This window comes from Bos mutus, chromosome 21 (genome assembly GCF_027580195.1).
Source record: "Bos mutus isolate GX-2022 chromosome 21, NWIPB_WYAK_1.1, whole genome shotgun sequence".
NCBI lineage: Eukaryota > Metazoa > Chordata > Mammalia > Artiodactyla > Bovidae > Bos > Bos mutus.
Genome location: NC_091637.1, coordinates 67,992,999 through 68,010,955, shown reverse-complemented (window position 1 = coordinate 68,010,955; position 17,957 = coordinate 67,992,999). Strand labels below are relative to the sequence as shown.

Sequence of the window (17,957 nt, the reverse complement as noted above, 5' to 3'; positions counted from 1 at the left end):
AAGCCTGGAGTCCCGAAAGAGAGTCGTTCCAGCCTGGACCGCAAACCTCACTCCCACCACTCCCTGTGGGCATCTCGGACTCGTCCCTCTGAGCGCCTCTCTCCCGGCCTTCGCCCCTTAACGCTGATGTGGGTGCTGGGGACCAGGGAACCGTTCCATGTGAAGCCAACACACGTAACTCCTGGTCCCAGAGTCGGGTCTCCGTAAGCCGACATAGCGGCCCTCCTGCTTCCTGATTCTCGTTCCGCTTCCGCGTCGGCGCCCAGGTTCCCCGGCGTGGCCCTCCCACGCCCGCTGTCCGGCTTTGCGGCCTTTCCGCCGGCAGCTGTCCGCGGTGCTGACCACAGGCGCGGCCCGCGCTCGGCCGCTGCGCACGCGTCCCGGGCGGGGCGCTCAGGACCCGCCGGCGCAGCCACTGCGCAGCCTCCCGCGCGGCTCCGGCCGGGCCTGCGCGCGGCGCCGGGAGACTCAGGCGGCCCCGGGTCCCGGCCGGCGCCCCTCGCCCCGCGTCCCCAGCCGGCCTCGCCGTGTCCTCCGGCCGCTTCCTCGGCCCGCCCGGCCTCGCCATGGCGCTCAACAATTTCCTCTTCGCGCAGTGCGTCTGCTACTTCCTGGCCTTTCTGTTCAGCTTCGTGGTGGTGGTGCCGCTGTCTGAGAACGGCCACGACTTCCGCGGCCGCTGCCTGCTCTTCACCGAGGGCATGTGGCTGAGCGCCAACCTGACGGTGCAGGAGCGCGAGCGCTTCACCGTGCAGGAGTGGGGGCCGCCTGCCGCCTGCCGCTTCAGCCTGCTCGCCAGCCTGCTTTCTCTGCTGCTTGCCGCCGCTCACGCCTGGCGCACGCTCTTCTTCCTCTGCAAGGGACACGAGGGGTAAGTGTGTGTGTGGGTGTCTCACGGCTGCCCTTCACCGACAGACACAACCCTAACCCCTGGCACGGCGCCCTTTCTGTGCCCACAGCTCCCCAAGGAGGAGCCCGAGCCCCTCCATCTCCCCACGGTTCCAGAGGCCTTAAAATATCAGTCATGGCTCATCACTTCCAGGGAAACTGCCCTTTGTCTCCACGCAGAACCCAGGGGCCATGGCCGTCTCCGCACAAGGCCAGTGCTTCACCGGACAAGTGCGCGTCACCATCCTCGTCCCCGGGGGCCCAAATGTTGCATCGTCATCTCTGAACGGACTTGGGCCTCCTTCGCTGGCTCTGCGGGGCCCACACCCGTCAGCACCGCGGACAGCTCCCTGTGGGGTTGGGTCGTTGGGCAGGCAGAAGGCCCACCAGACGAACAGGGGACCCTCCCCGCGTCCCCATCCTCCTGGGAAGGGCGGCAGTGGAGGGAAGCTGGAGGGAAGCCCCTCGAGGCCCACCGCCAGCACTCACACCTTGGCTGGGGGATGTGGGAGAGGGAGCAGCTGGCGAGTGAGGCCCCTGCTCGCTCCTGGCCTCCATCTTCCTCTTCATCTTTCCCTGTCTTGGCTCTATTCTGTGAGAGAGGGGGATGTGGCTCCGTGGGGTGGGGGGTCCTCAGTCAGTAACACTCCCCGGGCCTCCACCCCTGTGGGACTCGCTGTGTCCCCTCCCCCCACGCCCAGGGTGTGGATCACCACGCCCTGGAGTGGCCAGAGCTCCTGCAGAGGAGGCCAGTCCTGCCTGTTGTCAGCCCTCACATCCACGTGGAAGCCTTCTCCCAGACTCTGCCCCACTCACCCCATCCATCATCTTCTGGCAGTTCTGAGTGGCTTTTCACTTCTTTTAGGGGGAAGTAGGAGATGAGTAGAGGCCCCTGAGAGCTCTCAGTTTTGGCTTTGGGGTGGAGAGAGTGGTGGAGAGATAACGGGAGGCTGCAAGCTGAAAAGGAAAGGGGCAGCTGAGGCTGGGGGATCCCAACCCGGGAAGGTGTGAAATCCCAGGAGCCCACGCGCATGAGCTTCTGGGGCTGCTGTAACAAAGCACCGCAAACCGGGGGCTTAACACGATTTATCCTCTCACAGTCCCCGAGGCCAAAACCCAGAATTAAGGAGTTGGCAGAGTTGGTTCCATCCGGGGAGAGAACCCTTTCCAGGCCTCTTCCTGGCGCCCAGTGGCCGCCTGCCACCCTGACGCCCCTTGGCTCGGGCCTTCGCGACTCCAGGCTCTGTCCCCCTCCGCAGGGCCTTCGCGACTCCACTCTCTGTCCCCCTCCGCAGGGCCTCTCTCTGTCTCTTTCCTTCTTCTTAGGAGGACCCTAGTCACTGGACCTAGGGCCCACTCTAAATCCAGGATGACCTCATCCTGAGATCTTGAGCTTAGTGATGCCCACAAAGACCCTACTCCCCACTCGGTTACTGCGGTGCCGATGCAGGCCGGTGCCGCAGAGGATGTGGTTCAACCCAGTGGACTCAGGCTCTGGGGTCTGCAGGAGCCATGTGTCGGCTGGGGGGCTGTCTGCATGCTGCGGGCTGGGGGCTCTGTGGGGTGAGCCCAGGCCAGTCCTGGAGGGCACCTGCTCTGCTCACCCCGCCCCAGCCTTCACGACGCTGTGTCCTGAGGAGACGTGTGAGGCGCCACCTGCGCCTGCATTGCCAAGTGCGGTGCCAGCCGGTCAGTGCCCCTGGGCCAGGTTGGGGCTGGAGGGGCAGCTTGATTATGAGACGGGGTCTGAGGAAGAGGACGGGTGGCCAGCAGGTGGGCAGGCGGAGGTCCCTTCAGTCTGCGCAGCTGAGGGCAGAGGGCACCAGCCAGGTGGGGGCCGTGGCTTGACCATCAGCTCATGCCCATGGTTCCTGCTCGTTTCTACAAGATAAGTGGCCTCAAGGTGTTCAGCGTCTACCCGGTGAGGACATGTAAGTGGCTCTCTAGGTGGGGCTCAGCCCCTGTGGCTCTGAGTGATGTGAGATTTCAGAAGGACCACCAGAGGCTGGTGGAGAAGGGAATGGCAGTCCACTCCAGTATTCTTGCCTGGAGAAGTCCATGCACAGAGGGGCCTCTCGGGCTACAGAGTCCACTCCAGTATTCTTGCCTGGAGAAGTCCATGGACAGAGGGGCCTCGCGGGCTACAGTCCATAGGGTTGCAAAAGAGTCAGAAAATGACTGAGCAACTAACACACACACACACACACACACACACACTCGAGGCTAGGAGCAGGCGGGGTGCAGAGAGCCCAGAGCCTGCAAGAAAGGAGTCCTGGTCATGCACGCCGCCCACTTCACACAAGCTGGGCAGGAACTGGGGTCAGCTTCTACCCTTCATTGTCTCATAGAAGGCGTCCATCAGCTCTGTGAAACCATGAGCATCCTCATTTTCTTTTTCAAATTAATTTTTCTGGGAGTATGGTTTCTTTACAACGGTGTGTTAGTTTCTGCTGTACAGCAAAGTGAATCAGGTATACGTGTGTGAAAGTTGCTTAGTTGTGTCTGACTCTTTGGGACCACGTGGGCTGTAGCCTGCTAGGCTTCTCTGCCAATGGAATTCTCCAGGCAAGAATACTGGAGCGGGTAGCCATCTCCTCCTCCAGGGGATCTTCCCCACCCAGGGATTGAATCTGGGTCTCCTAAATTGCAGGCAGATTCTTTACTGTCTGAGCCACCAGGGGACTGAATCAGTCACACGCATATATCCCTTCTTTTTCTTTTTTAGATTTTTTACCGTCCCTGTTTTAAAGACAGAAAACTGAGCTCGGCAGTGTGCGTGCCTCCCTGCACTCCTTCCTTGCGCCCGTCCCCTGAGGACAGAGGGAGCCTGCTCTCCTTTGAGTTGTCCTGGTTGGAGGAACATCTTGGGTCCTCTGTCGCTTTGCATCAGTTCCAGGGGCTCACCTGTCCTGCCACCAGTGGCCTCGCCCCTGGCAGCCAGGGCTGAGCCAGCCTTCTCTTCTCCAGGCACATCTGTTGCGGAATGCCCTTCTCGGCCATCAGGAATCACGGCCGCGTGGTGATCCACCTGTGTCCACCTGCCCCCCGTCCATCACAGGACCCGGTTGGCGGTCGGTCAGCTGTGATGCCCGTCCATCACAGGACCCGGCTGGCTGTCGGTCAGCTGTGATGCCATCTGTCTCGACTGGCAGTCGGTCAGCTGTGATGCCATCTGTCTCGACTGGCGGTCGGTCAGCTGTGATGCCATCTGTCTCGACTGGCCGTCGGTCAGCTGTGATGCCCGTCCATCACAGGACCCGGCTGGCCGTCGGTCAGCTGTGATGCCATCTGTCTCGACTGGCAGTCGGTCAGCTGTGATGCCATCTGTCTCGACTGGCAGTCGGTCAGCTGTGATGCCATCTGTCTCGACTGGCAGTCGGTCAGCTGTGATGCCATCTGTCTCGACTGGCAGTCGGTCAGCTGTGATGCCATCTGTCTCGACTGGCAGTCGGTCAGCTGTGATGCCATCTGTCTCGACTGGCAGTCGGTCAGCTGTGATGCCATCTGTCTCGACTGGCCGTCGGTCAGCTGTGATGCCATCTGTCTCGACTGGCCGTCGGTCAGCTGTGATGCCATCTGTCTCGACTGGCAGTCGGTCAGCTGTGATGCCATCTGTCTCGACTGGCCGTCGGTCAGCTGTGATGCCATCTGTCTCGGCTGGCCGTCGGTCAGCTGTGATGCCCGTCCATCACAGGACCCGGCTGGTGGTCGGTCAGCTGTGATGCCATCTGTCTCGACTGGCCGTCGGTCAGCTGTGATGCCATCTGTCTCGACTGGCCGTCGGTCAGCTGTGATGCCATCTGTCTCGGCTGGCCGTCGGTCAGCTGTGATGCCCGTCCATCACAGGACCCGGCTGGCGGTCGGTCAGCTGTGATGCCATCTGTCTCGACTGGCCGTCGGTCAGCTGTGATGCCATCTGTCTCGACTGGCGGTCGGTCAGCTGTGATGCCATCTGTCTCGACTGGCGGTCGGTCAGCTGCGATGCCATCTGTCTCGACTGGCCGTCGGTCAGCTGTGATGCCATCTGTCTCGACTGGCCGTCGGTCAGCTGTGATGCCATCTGTCACAGGACCCGCTGGCGGTCGGCTGGCCCCGGTCAGCTGATGATGCCCGTCCATCACAGGACCCGGCTGGCGGTCGGTCAGCTGTGATGCCATCTGTCTCGACTGGCCGTCGGTCAGCTGTGATGCCATCTGTCTCGACTGGCGGTCGGTCAGCTGTGATGCCATCTGTCTCGACTGGCGGTCGGTCAGCTGCGATGCCATCTGTCTCGACTGGCAGTTGGTCAGCTGTGATGCCATCTGTCTCGACTGGCCGTCGGTCAGCTGTGATGCCATCTGTCTCGAGTGTCATTCTTCCTTCCATCTTAGCTCTGGTTGCAGGCCCCGGCCAAAGCTCTCGTGGACCCAGGTCACAGCTGTCCATCCGAGGGGAGCCTGGGATGGCTGTACCCACGGTGGGCACATGTCTCGTTCACCTCTGTGTGCTCAGGGCTGAGCATTGGGCATGAGCATTGAGCATTGCCCGGGAGGCACCAAATTAGTGACTGTGGAGTGAATGACAGAAAGGTTGCTTCCTCTTGACTTCTGCTGCTTCACGCCACTCCTGGCCCCAGACGCCTTTGAAGACTCATGGTCTGGCCAAGGGATCAGCCCTCTGGGATCACTGTGTCTGGACCTGCCATGGGCAGAATGGTCAGATGCGGGCAGCCAGTTCTGGCGCAGTTGGTCAAGCTGTACAGACCAGGGGAGCAGGTCTGGGGTGGGTCAGGGAGAGCCAGGAGGCTGGGAGGGGCAGAAGATAGCGCGTGTGATGGACAAGGCTCTCAGGGGCGTTGGTGGCCCCTGGAGTCCAGCGCACGGAGGACCCACTGCCCTGGTCAGACTCGGGTTTTTAGAGGGTCCTACCTGCTTAGGGTTTAGCGTGCACCTGAATCTCTTAGGAGACCAACTTCAGAGACACTGAGGACGCCTTTGCTCTGTGTGAGGGGCTCGTGGTTGGGTCTCGCGCTCATGGTCTCGACACCGTGTCCGTGGTGCCAGCTCCCCCCTCGTGCAGAGTGCGTCTGCAAAGTGGGTGCCCCGACTTGTGCCTGGGGGGTGTGAAGGGTTGGGGTGGAGGCTGCTTTTGTACAGGGGGAGTCACCCTGGTTGCTGCCTGGAGGGAGGGGTCTGTGGATCCGTGGCGCCTGTCTTCCTGGGGCATTGCTGTGTCAGGCCCCTGGCTGAGCTGAGGGTTAGTCTCAGGCCTGGGGGCCTGGGGCAGCCTTGTGTGTCCAGGTGGCTGTGGTTTGTGATTGACGGCTGGGGAGTGCTGGGTTAACACAACCCATCTGCCTGCCCACACGTGTCCCTCAGCCTGCACATCGCTCCCAGAGCTTCCCAGGATAGCTGTCACTATGGAGACGGCACATCCAGGCAGGGCACCCTGGGAGGTGGCAGGAGGAAGGCGGAGTTAACCCTGTGAGTGCCAGGCTCCCATTCCTGTACTGGGAACTCTGTGGGGCTGGGTGAGGCTCCCACACACCCAATTCTTCAAAAGTCTGTAAAGCCTGGGACAGATGCCGAGGAAAGAGGCAAAAAGTGAGGGAAGAGTCGGAGGCGGCTGTCGGCCGGCGGGACCCCAGCACGGGTCCTTCCCTGTCTTGTGGGATGAAAAGTAAAAAAGTCGCTCAGTCCTGTCTGACTCTTTGCGGCCCCAAGGACTCTACAGTCCATGGGATTCTCCAGGCCAGGATACTGGAGCAGGTAGCCATTCCCTTCTCCAGGGGATCTTCCCAACCCAGGGATTGAACCCAGGTCTCCTGCATTGCAGGAGTATTCTTTACCAGCTGAGACATAAGGGAAACCCGGCCTGTGGGATGGAGAGCCCCAAACTGCGTCCCTTTAACAGGGATGCGGCTGGAGTGGCTGGGGCTTCTGTCTCTCAGAGACTGTTGTAAGTCACCCTCAGAGGTGGGAAGGGGCAGCTTTTGGATAGGCCGGCTGTGTCTCAGGCCCGCTGTCCAGGGGTTCCCTGAAGGTGTCTGTCTGCACGGAGGGTGAGGCGCCCGCCTGGGCTTGAGTACAGATTGTGGGGAGTGGATAATGGATGGATCGTGTCCATCGCCCCTTGGCCTCAGCCAACAGTCACCACACTCAGGGACAGTAACTTTGATGTTTTCTTGGCTGAGGTCCCAGCCAATACCTTGTTTGATGAATGTTCTCTGTGAAGCCATATTTGGCCAATCATTCCACTCAGATTTGATGTCCTGAAAGCACTGATGTTCACGTGAAACCTGTGGCAGGTGGGAGGTGGGCCCGGGCTGCCATCCCACCTGAGGGAGTTCCCTCTGCCCCCTGGCCCTTCTCGGGGGGACAGCCCTGTCCCCTGCCCCCTGCAGCCTCAGCTGGGCTACCTGCTCTCCTGCAGGACTCTGGGTCTCCAGGGGGTGGTTTGGAGAAGACAGGATGCTCATGGGTGGCTAGGAGAGTCTGGAGGGTGGGTGGTCCCACCATGCCCCCTCGCTTGCCCCATGGGAGGGCAAATACTGGCGCCGTCTGAGAGCATCCCAGTGGGGACCTGCCCATGTGCACCCTGGGAGGCCCTGGCCCCCCGGGCAGTGCAGCCGCCCTGAGTGAGCTCTGCTCTCTCGGCCTTGCCCCTGGGCTCGCCTTGGCCTTTCAGGTTCCAGTAGGGAAATCAGAGCAGGGTCACGTGGCCCCCAATGCCGGTGCCGCTCAGCCGCGCTGATGGCCGTGTGGGTAAACGGCCTTGGGGGTGCCCGCGAGGGTGAGCCGCCAGGAAAGGTAGTCTGGCCACCAGCATGCCTGCTGGCCTCGATGCTTTGGGACCAGGGGACTTGCGTTTAAACAGAGGCCCCATCTCTGCTGTAAGATGGTCCCCACTCCTGGGCTTTGGGAGGATGGGCTGGGCAGCGGGGCTGTGGGATGAGGGACGCTCCGGGAAGGGCAGGGACCCTGCTCGGCCCCACCCCGTCCTCTGGGGCCCAGAGCCCAGCTGGGAACCTGAGGGCCAGGGGCTGCCCTCCCCCGCTGCCTAGCCCTGCAGCGGCGCTGGGGCCCAGGCAGGCACGGTGACCGCCCCTCCTTCCCTCGCAGCTCCTTCCTCTACGCCTTCCTGAACCTGCTGGTCAGCGCCTTCGTGGTCTTCCTGGTCTTCATCGCCAGCACCATCGTGAGCGTGGGCTTCACCATGTGGTGTGACGCCATCACCGAGAAGGGCACCGTGCCCCACAGGTGCGCCCTGGGCCCCCCTGACTCCCCACCAACCTCTTCCTGCACAGACCCTCCCGTGCCGCCCCTGGTGCCCCCATGGCCTGCGCACACCTGGCTGGCCCCTCCGCTGGTTCGCGCCCCCTTCCCAGTTCAGGGAGCCTGCAGCAGCTTCACACCAGAGCTGGTCCCCCAAGGACCCTGGGGGTGGGTTGGGGTGGGGGTGGAGGTCCCGGAGGTCAGAGGTTCCAGCTTCCCCATCATCGCCAGCACGTGGTTGGATGACGGGACCCCTCGGGGTGGGCTCCAGGTCCTAGGAGGAAGATGAAGATGGAGTGAGCGGGGTCCCGAGGGGCAGGACTGGGAGTTTCTGGTCAGAGGGGGTTGGGGACAGAGGCCTCGGGCCGGGAAGGATGCTCTGGGCCCTGAGTGAGGGGCTGTCTCTGGCTTGGGGCAGCCCCACGTGGAGCATGGTGACTGCCGGACCCTGGCCTAGGGCTGCCCACTGCCCAGCCTCAGGGCAGTACCCAGTGCCCCAGGACAGGGCTCTGGAAAGGCAGGGACACTCGGGTCACCGCTTCCAGAGGCTCCAGATTCTTTCTCTAAGAAAAATCTGATCTGGAACTTGAACATATAAATCAATGAAAGAGCTGAAGTGAGAGTTAGGGGTGGGGGCACCTACTTGCTACCCTGCGCCTTTGCCCTGGGGGTCCCCAGTGCCTCTGCAGAAGCCTCGGGCGCATAACAGAGGAAGGTTAAAGCACCCAGGGTGGGTGACTCCCTCAGGGCCCACAGCAGGGCAGCCCCTCTGTGTGTGGGGGTCTTACCCATGCTGAGCTGTATGGGCTCTCCCCGCTGAGCCCCCAGCCACGTGACTCCTCACCACCCCTGCCCCGTCCCGAGCCCTCAGAGGGCGGGCGGGCCCCTGGGATGGCCTTGGGCTCCTCTGGAAAGGCACCCAGCGTTTCTTTACCCTCACGAACTCCATTTCCAGCCCTTCAGCCTCATCCCACAGCTCCTTCCAGTGTGTGCCTGGGCCTCTGGGCCTCCCTGTCTCTGGGCACCAGGCTCCCATTCCTGTGTCCTGATGTTTGAGAGGCTACAGGTCCCTGAGCCCAGGCCTCGTCCATTCCAGGCTTCGGAGGCCCAGCCCGGACCAGCCTGTCCACATACAAGGAGCTTGTGCAGGTCGTTAGGACTCTGAGGGGTGTCCTGCTGGTTGCCACTGGGTTTGCTGGCCTGTGCTGCCAGCCCCAGGCGGTTAAAGGGGTGCCCCCGGATGCCCATGAAACTCAAGCAGGGCTGCCGTGCAGCTCAGTCTGGGGACTGAGGGGCCAGAAGCTGCAGCCCACACCTTCTGTAGCCCCTGGCCCTGCAGTGCCATGGGGCCACAGGGGGCAGGGCCGGGGGCTTCAGGGGAGTGATGGCCAGGGCTGGTATCCCCCACCGTTCAGGGTCAGATGGGGTCAGATCTGCAGGGTCCCTGCCCCACAGATGGGGCCCAGCAGCTCCCTGTCTGCCCCACCTTGGGGACAGTGCCTCCTCATCTGGGGGTGATGCTCTGCTGCCCCCCTGCTTGGTCCCCCCAGCGGTCACCGTCCACCCCCTCGTCTTGCCGTTTTAGCTGTGAAGAGCTCCAGGGCATCGACTTGGAGCTGAACGTGGACAACTCTGCCTTCTATGATCAGTTTGCGATTGCCCAGGTAGGCGGGGCTGCCTGGGTGGGCGGGGCTGCTCAGGGGCGGGGCTTCTTGGGTAGGCAGGGCTGTCCGGGTGGGCGGGGCTTCCCGGGTACCAGGGAGGGGACCATTCTCTGCTGAGCATTCACTGAGCGCACAGCCCCACCCCATCCAGGAGGAAACACTCTTGGTTAAGGATGGTGTCTTGGTAGAGGAGACACAGTGAGCGCAGTGCTGGGGGAGCAGTCAGGAAGGCTTCCTGTAGGAGGGCTGGATTTTGGAGGCAGAGGAATTGTGTGGGTGGGGAGGAGTGGGGCGTGGAGCATCCTCGGAGGAGGGAACAGCCTGAACTAAGGGCAGAGGTGGGAGGCCTGGGGGCTGAGGGGGCTCTGTGCTGCTCATCTGAGACTTCAGGCTGGGGCCTGGGGTCTGGATCCTGGTTCTGGTGCCACGTGGGCCCTCAGATAGATGCTTGAGGGCCCACGGCGAGGCCCCAGCTGGAGCGGCTGGGGCAGGGTCTGAGGGAGGGGATCCCTAGAGGGGATCCGGCTTTCCCATTTGGAGGAGCCCCTAGCCACTGTCTGGGGGACTCTGCTCTGCCAGTCCTGCCCCTGGATCAGCTTCGTCCCCTGCCCTCCAGGAGACCATGGGTCAGGCCAGGGACCCCGTCTGCTGGACACAAGTGTGTCGGGACATGCGGTCAGAGAGGGCCTGTCCCTCAACATCTGCGCCTGACCCTGACGATGACCCTGACGGCAGGGGTGGCGGGGTGCCTGGGCAGGCAGGTTCTTTCGGCTCCGGGCAGGTCCCGCCAGCCTCCAGGTTAACTTCTGGTCCTGCATTGGCCAGTGGCCGGCCTGAGGATCCTTTCCATAGTGAGGAGCCCTCTGGGGTGGGGGTTGGGGGGCTGGACGTTGGTGGGTCCAGCTGAGATGAGCTGAGCCTGTCAGAGACACCTTCATGTAGATTTAGTGGGAAACGCTCCCACCCGCGTTTGTGCGGGGTAGATAAGGAAGGTACGGGCTGAGTGATGACAAACACCTTCCACTGAGCCAGTTTAATTGCACCTCGAGCCTGGTTCTGATTAAATTGTTTCCCCTCCAACTGTTTGGAAACAGCAGATAAAGGTCAATTTGTTCCAGCGATTGGAAGAGGCTCCCTTACAGATGAAACGAGCTCTGCTTGGAGCCGAGTGGGCCCAGTACCGCCCCCCGCCCTGGGGGCCCCACCTGGGTGAGGGTGGGCAGTATTCCTGAGGCAGGGGCGCGGCTTGGGGCCAAGAGGGCTACCAGATGCTGGGGGGTGACGCCCCCATCCTATCTGGCCCTGGGGGGCGGGCGGGCGCCCCCGGCAGTGGCCCCTGGACCTGGCCACCCCCTGACGCGCTCTCCGCTCCTGCAGTTCGGCCTCTGGGCCTCATGGCTGGCCTGGCTGGCCATCACCGTCTTGGCCTTCCTGAAAGTCTACCACAACTACCGCCAGGAGGACCTGCTGGACAGCCTGGTCCATGAGAAGGAGCTGCTGCTGGCCCGGCCCGCCCCCCGCGCCGCCTTCCAGGAGGAGAAGAGCGCCGTCATCTAGGCCGACTGGCCCCCACCTGGGCTGGGGGCACGTGCTGCCCTGGGCCGCGGCCCTGGTTCTGCCCAGCCCCCACGCCTTGCATGCCTCCCCTCGGCTCTGTGTGCAGTGCTGAGCGACCCCCTCACCGGGCACCCGGTTCCCACCCCAAACCGGCCTGGCAGCTGGCGGGGCTGGGGCCACCTTCAGCCCTGGGCCGGGGGCGCCTCCAGGCTCCATGCAGGGGCCTCCGCCCGTCCCAGGGGTGAGCCTCGGGGAGGCCCCCGGCCAGTGGGTGTGCTGTGGTCACGCCTCCCTGCGGGCCTCGGCTGGATGCCATCTGTGTGACCTGCCAGGTCCCGTGGCAGCAGCCTGTGGCCCCAGGGTGACCCCAGTGGCCCACGATGGCCACACGTCACTCTCGTGACCCAGTCCTGAACCGTGCGGGGGATGAGGAGCCCGCCACCTGCGGGCCAAGTGCTGCGTGTGGGAAGGAGCCCCTCGCCCCGGTGGCCCCCAGGGCTGAGAGCCCCTCTGCGCCTGCTCCAGAGCCCCTGGGAAAGCACAGGGTGGTGGGTTGGCCTGGAGTCAGGCCGCGGCGGTGGTGCAGACTTCCTGGGGGCCTGGCCTGGGGAGGCCCCAGGGCCCCGCTGTGGGCTGGGCCTGTGCTTGTGGGGTGGAGACATGGGCTCCGCATGTGGGGGTGACATCTTGCAGGGGAGAGGGGCCAGGTGCCACGGCGGGTGTATGAGGGCATGTGAGGCGTGTGAGGGTGTGGACGTGTGTGTGATGTGAGTGCACGTGGTCACAGCGTGTGCGAACATGCGTGAGTGTGCACGTGAGCTTGCACGGCAAGGTGTGAGCGTGTGTGAATGTATTGTGTGTACGCATGAGTGTGCCCGTGCACAAGTGTGTGTGCGAGTGTGCGTCTGTGGGTGGAGACTGGAGCGGGCAGCTATCTGCACCCCCATCCCCAGGGCCCCCCATACCCCAGAGGAGGGGCCTCTTTCCCATCTCAGGGGGCCCCGAGGGTGCAGTCCCGCCCCCGTGGCAGCAGGCGGAGGACCTGGGGGAGGACCTGGGGCCTGGGATTCGGTGCTGAGCCGCCTGGGGCTGCCTGGCTGTGGACGCCGCTCAGGGCTCCCAGCTCAGGAGGCAGGCCTGGCCTGTGTGATCATTTGCAGTGGCTCCATCTCCCTGAAAGGAGGGGCCCGGGGCGTCCAGAGGCCGTGGATCTGGGCCTGGGTCTGGGGACCCGTGTGGCAGGCAGCCTGGCCCTGGGGAACGCAGTGCAGGTCACTTGTCGTGATGTGCTCGGCTGGTACCTTTCTGGAGGGGCTCGGGGTGGAGGTGATAGAGGCTCCTGGCATCTTAGATGCTCTGGCCCTTGGCCTGGCTGGGGGTTCTGGCCAGAGGATCAGGGACCTTGGGGAGGGGTTTTGACAGAACCTGAGGCCCCCAAGGGGATCTGCCTGCCCAGTCCACTGGTCCCTGAGAGCTCCTGGTCTGTTCCCCACAGAAGGGGGTGGTTCTGCCTTGTGCCCCAGCAGGCGGCAGCCATCTGGGCCCTGGAGAGCGGAGCAGGCCCTGGATGTGGGCTTCCAGACTGGAGGCTCTGCTGCAGGTGTGGCTGTGCCGGGGCACTTGTGGGTGGCCTGGAGCGTCTGGGCAGCCCTTCGGTCAGACCAGCAGAGACCTGTATCCACGTACAAGGCCACCTGCAGAGCAGAATGGTCGCTGACACACAGGCTGTCGTGGGCCAGCTGCACTGGCACCCCCAGACTTCCCATCCTGGGGGCTCCTGGGAAGGGCACTGCTGGCTTCGGGGAGGGTGCCCTGGGACAGGAGCCGGTGGCCTAGAAGTGGGCTGGGAGGGCCCCCTGGGGCTGGACAGGAGAGGCAGGCCGTGCCCCGGGGCCCCTGAGGAGGGTCTGCCCTGCTTCCTCAATGCCTGCTTCTCCCCACTGCTGTTTGATAATGGACATCCTATTTTAATTCTACTCCAGCTTAACTGAAAGTGAAAGGTCTTCAACGCAAATGTATTTATTTCTCAAGTCAAAATAAAAACAAAAATACCTGAGCCTCTAATGCGGGCGGCGATTAGGTGTCTCTTTATCCATCTTTTCTGCATCTTCAGTTTGCCTTTGTTTCTATTGTTCTGTCTGCTTTCAATTTAAGACTGAAAACACTGCCTTCTGTGTTTGCTCCTGGAGTTTCCCAGACTTACTAGGAACCGGGAGTCCCCCCGCCCCGGTGGCTGCAGTCTCCATCTGCACGTTTCCTCGTGGGTTCTGTTCTGCTTCCCGTCACTTCTCGGGTGTGAGGATGGATTTCGTGTTTCAGAATTCTCAGCGTTCTCAGATGCACCTTGAGCGATATTTTCCCCAAAGCAGCGGGGTTCCAGGTCTTGCAGACCCTCCGGAGCTGAGCAGGTGTTTGCAGAAGCCCTGAGCTGAGAGCGGTGGGCCGTGAGGAGGGGTGTCGGGGAAGCTGGGCGCCTCCGAGTGCCCCCCTCACGACGGGCTCAGGGCTGGTGGGGCTGAGCCCCGTGGGTTCGGGTCTGCCACTTAGCCTGCCCGTCCTCTTCAGGGGGTGGGTGGGCGCAGGGGGTGGCGGGTGTCCGTGAGGAGGCAGCTGTGACACTGGAGGGTCCCCAAGGGCCGCTGACCCCGGAGGTGGGCCTCTGTCCTCTGGGCTCCTGGCTCAGGGCTCCCTGAGTTCTGAAGCCCAAAGGGACCCTGGAGACGGGTGCCCCGGCCCCTGAAGCCCTGGGGGGCTGGCTCGCACAGCACCCCGACCTCTGCAGCGGCTGCCGAAGTGAATCCACAGCAAGTCGGTCCTGACTTCCCTCCTTGGGGCCAATGTCTCCGGGAGGAAAGAGGTGGCAGTGTTTCAACAGAAAACCGGCGTCTCCCCACTTAACCCGTGGGGGCAGACGGCAGGAGCCCAGGTGGCGTGCGGATGGCTGTCTTCAGGCTGTGGGGGGCTTCTCCCCCGGTGGGGCCTCCCTGCTTTGCTCAGGCCCCTCTCCCTCCCTGCGTCTGAGGGGACCCAGGGTCTGTCTCCGCAGGGCCCCCTCGGTCTGGCTGTGTGGGCTACACGGTCACGGGGCTCCTGGGCTCCACACAGCCCAAGCGGGGCCGTTGGGACCCAGGCCCAGACGGCCGCCTCCCGAGGGTGGCGACCCTGCCTCTCAGCCCTCCCGTCCCCTCTCTGCTGCCCCCAGGCCGGCGGCTTTAGAGATGCCAGGTGGCGCACATGCCCCAGACAAGCAGGGCTCCCCAGGCCGGGGCCCAGTGCTGGTGGCAGGTAAGCTGGGGTGCTGGGCCCCTCACATGACCGCAGGAGAGAGCGTGCCCCCAGCCACCTCTCCCGGCGGGGTTTTGGGGTCTGGGCTGTGGGTCCCCAAGCAGCAAAGTCCAGTTTCCTTTCCTTCTCTGGGTGCCCCGGAAAGAGGGAAGGTGCCCCGGCTCCAGGGGCTACACGCAGACGCCTCCAGGCCCAGCTCAAGGTCACCGAGAGTTCCTGCCAGGGTGAGGGGGTGCCTGAAGGGTAGCCCCAAGGGCTGGAACCCGTGGGTGCCCAGGTTTCAGTGGTGACATTCTTGTTTGAAGAAGACCTCCCAGGGGACGCCCCTGGGCCCCCGGGGGGCGGGCGTTGCCGTCAGAGCTGCAACAGGCAGCGCCAGCAGTCCAGGGCTGCCAGCCGCAGGCGCAGGAGGGCGGCGAGGAGCCGGGCCCGGAAGTCCTCCAGGGCCCTGGCCATGGGCCCGGCCTGGCCGCAGCACATGCCCAGCGCCAGTGCCAGCAGGATGCAGGCCATCAGCCGGAGGAGCAGGGAGCCGCCGCGGGGTCGTGGCCGGCTGGGCGCTGGGGGCCAAGGGGGCAGGTTAGCACGGCCGGCAGTCCTGACCCTGGCCCCGGCGGGGACCCCGTGGGCGCCCTCCTCCCTGCAGGGGCGGGTGCAGACACTGTGGGGCTCCCCCAGGGGCTGGCACCTCAGTGACCCCCAAGGTCCCCGGGGGGCCTGGGTCTCCCTGTCCCTCTCTGGCCAGTGGGTTCCTTGCAACGGGGGCCTGCTGCAGGCACCCCACCCTGCGCCCTCCCGTGGAGGGCAGTGAGAGGCAGAGGGCAGCCCTGGGGAGCTGCTGCCCACCCGCGTCCGTCAGGAACCCCAGCTGAAGGCGGGGCCCTGCCAGGGTTGGGGGTGCTGGAGCCATGGGGGTGGGGGGGTGGGGTGAAGACACTGAACTTACCCTGGACAGCAGTGGTGGGCTCCCTGCAGGCGATGTCTGGGGAGGAGAGTGAGAGTGAGCTTGGGCGGGGAGGGGCCTTCCTTCTCGGAAGGTGTGCCCACTCCACCAGCCAGGCTCCCCGAGGGACTCCCCTGTCAGCCGCCCTCCTGAGGACCCTGAGTCTGACCAGGTCAGACAGAGCTCCCCGCTTTGCTGATGGAGACAAGCTCCTGCAGGTCCTGACCTGGCCAGGTGGTCCACCCCCTGGCTGGCCACTCTCCCAGCGCTCCCTGGGGTCCCGCCCAGCCTCTTAGGCTTCAGGTTTCAGCTTCCAGATGCTGGGCGCCTCTTGGGGGTCCTGGGGGAGGGGTGTATGTGGCGTCTGCAGGGGTTCTGGGGCGAGGGCGGCCAGACGCCTGGCCTCCTGTCCATCCTGCTCGGCTCACTGGAGGCCCCAGGCCAGTGCTGACAGGGCCCTGACTCCCCGTCTGAGGGTCTCTGCTTTCGGGTGTTGGGAGCTCCTGGGGGTGGGGCCGATCTGGGAGGGAGGGGCAGCTGAGTGTTGGAGCAGGGGCCCTGCTGGAGGCCTCTCCCACTGGTTACCACCAGCCTTCACAGGAGACGCTGACATGTGTCAGGGCGGCGAGCTGCACTCACAGCTCGGCAGGACTCGGAGCCCCGTCCTTAGGGGCCGTGGCAGCAGAATCTAAGATGCCCCCAGTCCCTCCCGGTCCCTGCCTTTGTGTGGTCCCCCTGCTTAATGTGGGGGCCTGTGACGCGCTTCCACCAGCAGGACACGGCAGAGGGGCCAGGGTCCCGCAGCTCCAATGGGAATCCCCACGGGGCACCGAGTCAAGAGACGGGGTCTCGGACGAGCTCTCCAGGCAGAGGACCTGGAGGTCAGGGAGGGGCTCCGCTGCTGCCCTTGGAGGTGCAGCTTGGAGGACGTGAATTCTGTAATAACCCCCGTGTGCTTGCACTAGGGCCCTGGGCCCGGGTGAGGCCCGGTGCTGGCAGACTCCCTGATGGCCACCTCCCCGAGGGAGGGCTGGCATGGCTGTGCCCAGGGCCCCAGCCCCCAGGGCCGCTGAGATAATCAGCGAGGGTTGCTGAAACGGCTAAGTCTGTGGTATTCATCATGAGGCATCGCTAGCTGATACAGGGCTGTGGCCCGTGGGCAGGGCTGGAGTAGGAGTGAGCTGGGCAGGGGTGGAGGGGGCTCTGGGGCGGCCCCGGGGCGCTGGGAGGAGTGGGGAGGACTGGGGAGGCAGGCAGTGAAGGCTGGGGGCAGGGAGGAGCTTCAGGACGCGGGAGGGGAGAGCGCACAGGCGTGGGGAGCCCTGCCCTCTGGCCTTTCCTCAAGGAGACGGGTGGCCCGGGCGGCTCTGCTTCTAGGTTCCTGTCTGTTGTTGTTTTCCCGACTGCCACTCAGTCCCGACCGACCCCACGGGCCCGGGTTTTGCTGTGAGGACAGGGTCGTGACTGCGGTCCCTGCAGACGGCCCTCCACGAGATCCCGGCGATGGCCCCCCGCCCGCCCGGCCGCGGCCCGCTTGCCTCCTCTCTTACAGTGGACGGCCACCTCCAGGGGCTCTCGGAACCGCACGTGTCTCGTGGTCCTCCGTGGCTCGTCCCCACGGCCGCAGCGCTCCTGCGGGCTTCGTCTCAGGATTGAGGCGGGGCCCTTTCTGCCCTCCTGTGGGGTGGGAAGTAGAGGCAAGTGAGTCCCTCCTGTCTGGCCTCCCGGAGGCTGGAGAGGACAGGCAGCCTCGTCAGCGCGCCTGCTGCCTCCTCTGGGCTTTGGCAGGGGGACCCCTGGGCGGGCGGGGGGCTAGGCCTCCTGGGTCTCCCAACCCAGCCCTCTCCCACTGGGGTTCCTGGGGCAGAGACCCACCCCTGCTTCCTTTCTCCGCCTCCCGCGGAGGCCCAGCTCTCGGGCCTGTGCACGGGGCCGTGGGCCCCCGGAGACCAGCGCCCGCCCAGGGCCCTGCCGTACCCTCCCCGCCCTGGGCGTCGGTGAGCCTGGAGCCGCCTCCTCATTCTTCCTGGTCTGATGTTGAGTCTCTGGCCGGGAGTCGGGGCTCAAGGCGTGCGCCGCAGTCTTCATTTACTGGGACATGGTCCTGAGATAAGCACAGGCATTATTTATTACCCAGGGAACATGCGCAGGAATAAAATAAAAGGGGGAGAGATCCTTTCCAGGAAGCTGAGCTGGCATCCCCCCACCCCTCAGACTCCCTTCGACCTGCTCCCGGCGCGGAGGAACCCTGCTTGCTGAGAACGGCGTGGTCAGCGGCCTCCCTGCTGCCACCTTCCGAATCGTCAGCTTTAATGGCGCGTGTGCTCCGCGGGGCTGGCCTGCGACTTAAGGCCCCATCATTAGCGG

The 17,957-nt window shown here is 64.2% G+C and overlaps 2 protein-coding genes across 2 annotated transcripts; one reads left to right on the top strand and one right to left on the bottom strand.

The window, feature by feature from the left end:
- Positions 1 to 474: 474 nt before the first annotated feature.
- Positions 475 to 13,417, top strand: TMEM179 (transmembrane protein 179). The gene is made up of 4 exons (XM_005899425.3): positions 475 to 871; positions 7,989 to 8,126; positions 9,727 to 9,805; positions 11,183 to 13,417. Exons 1-4 carry the CDS (start codon positions 567 to 569, stop codon positions 11,360 to 11,362), a joined length of 702 nt encoding a protein of 233 aa, XP_005899487.1. The 5' UTR covers positions 475 to 566; the 3' UTR covers positions 11,363 to 13,417.
- Positions 13,418 to 15,001: 1,584 nt separating this feature from the next.
- Positions 15,002 to 17,678, bottom strand: C21H14orf180 (chromosome 21 C14orf180 homolog). The gene is made up of 4 exons (XM_070358190.1): positions 17,568 to 17,678; positions 17,141 to 17,267; positions 15,594 to 15,629; positions 15,002 to 15,207 (listed from the first exon to the last, which is right to left on the bottom strand). Exons 1-4 carry the CDS (start codon positions 17,676 to 17,678, stop codon positions 15,002 to 15,004), a joined length of 480 nt encoding a protein of 159 aa, XP_070214291.1.
- Between the last annotated feature and the right edge of the window lie 279 nt (positions 17,679 to 17,957).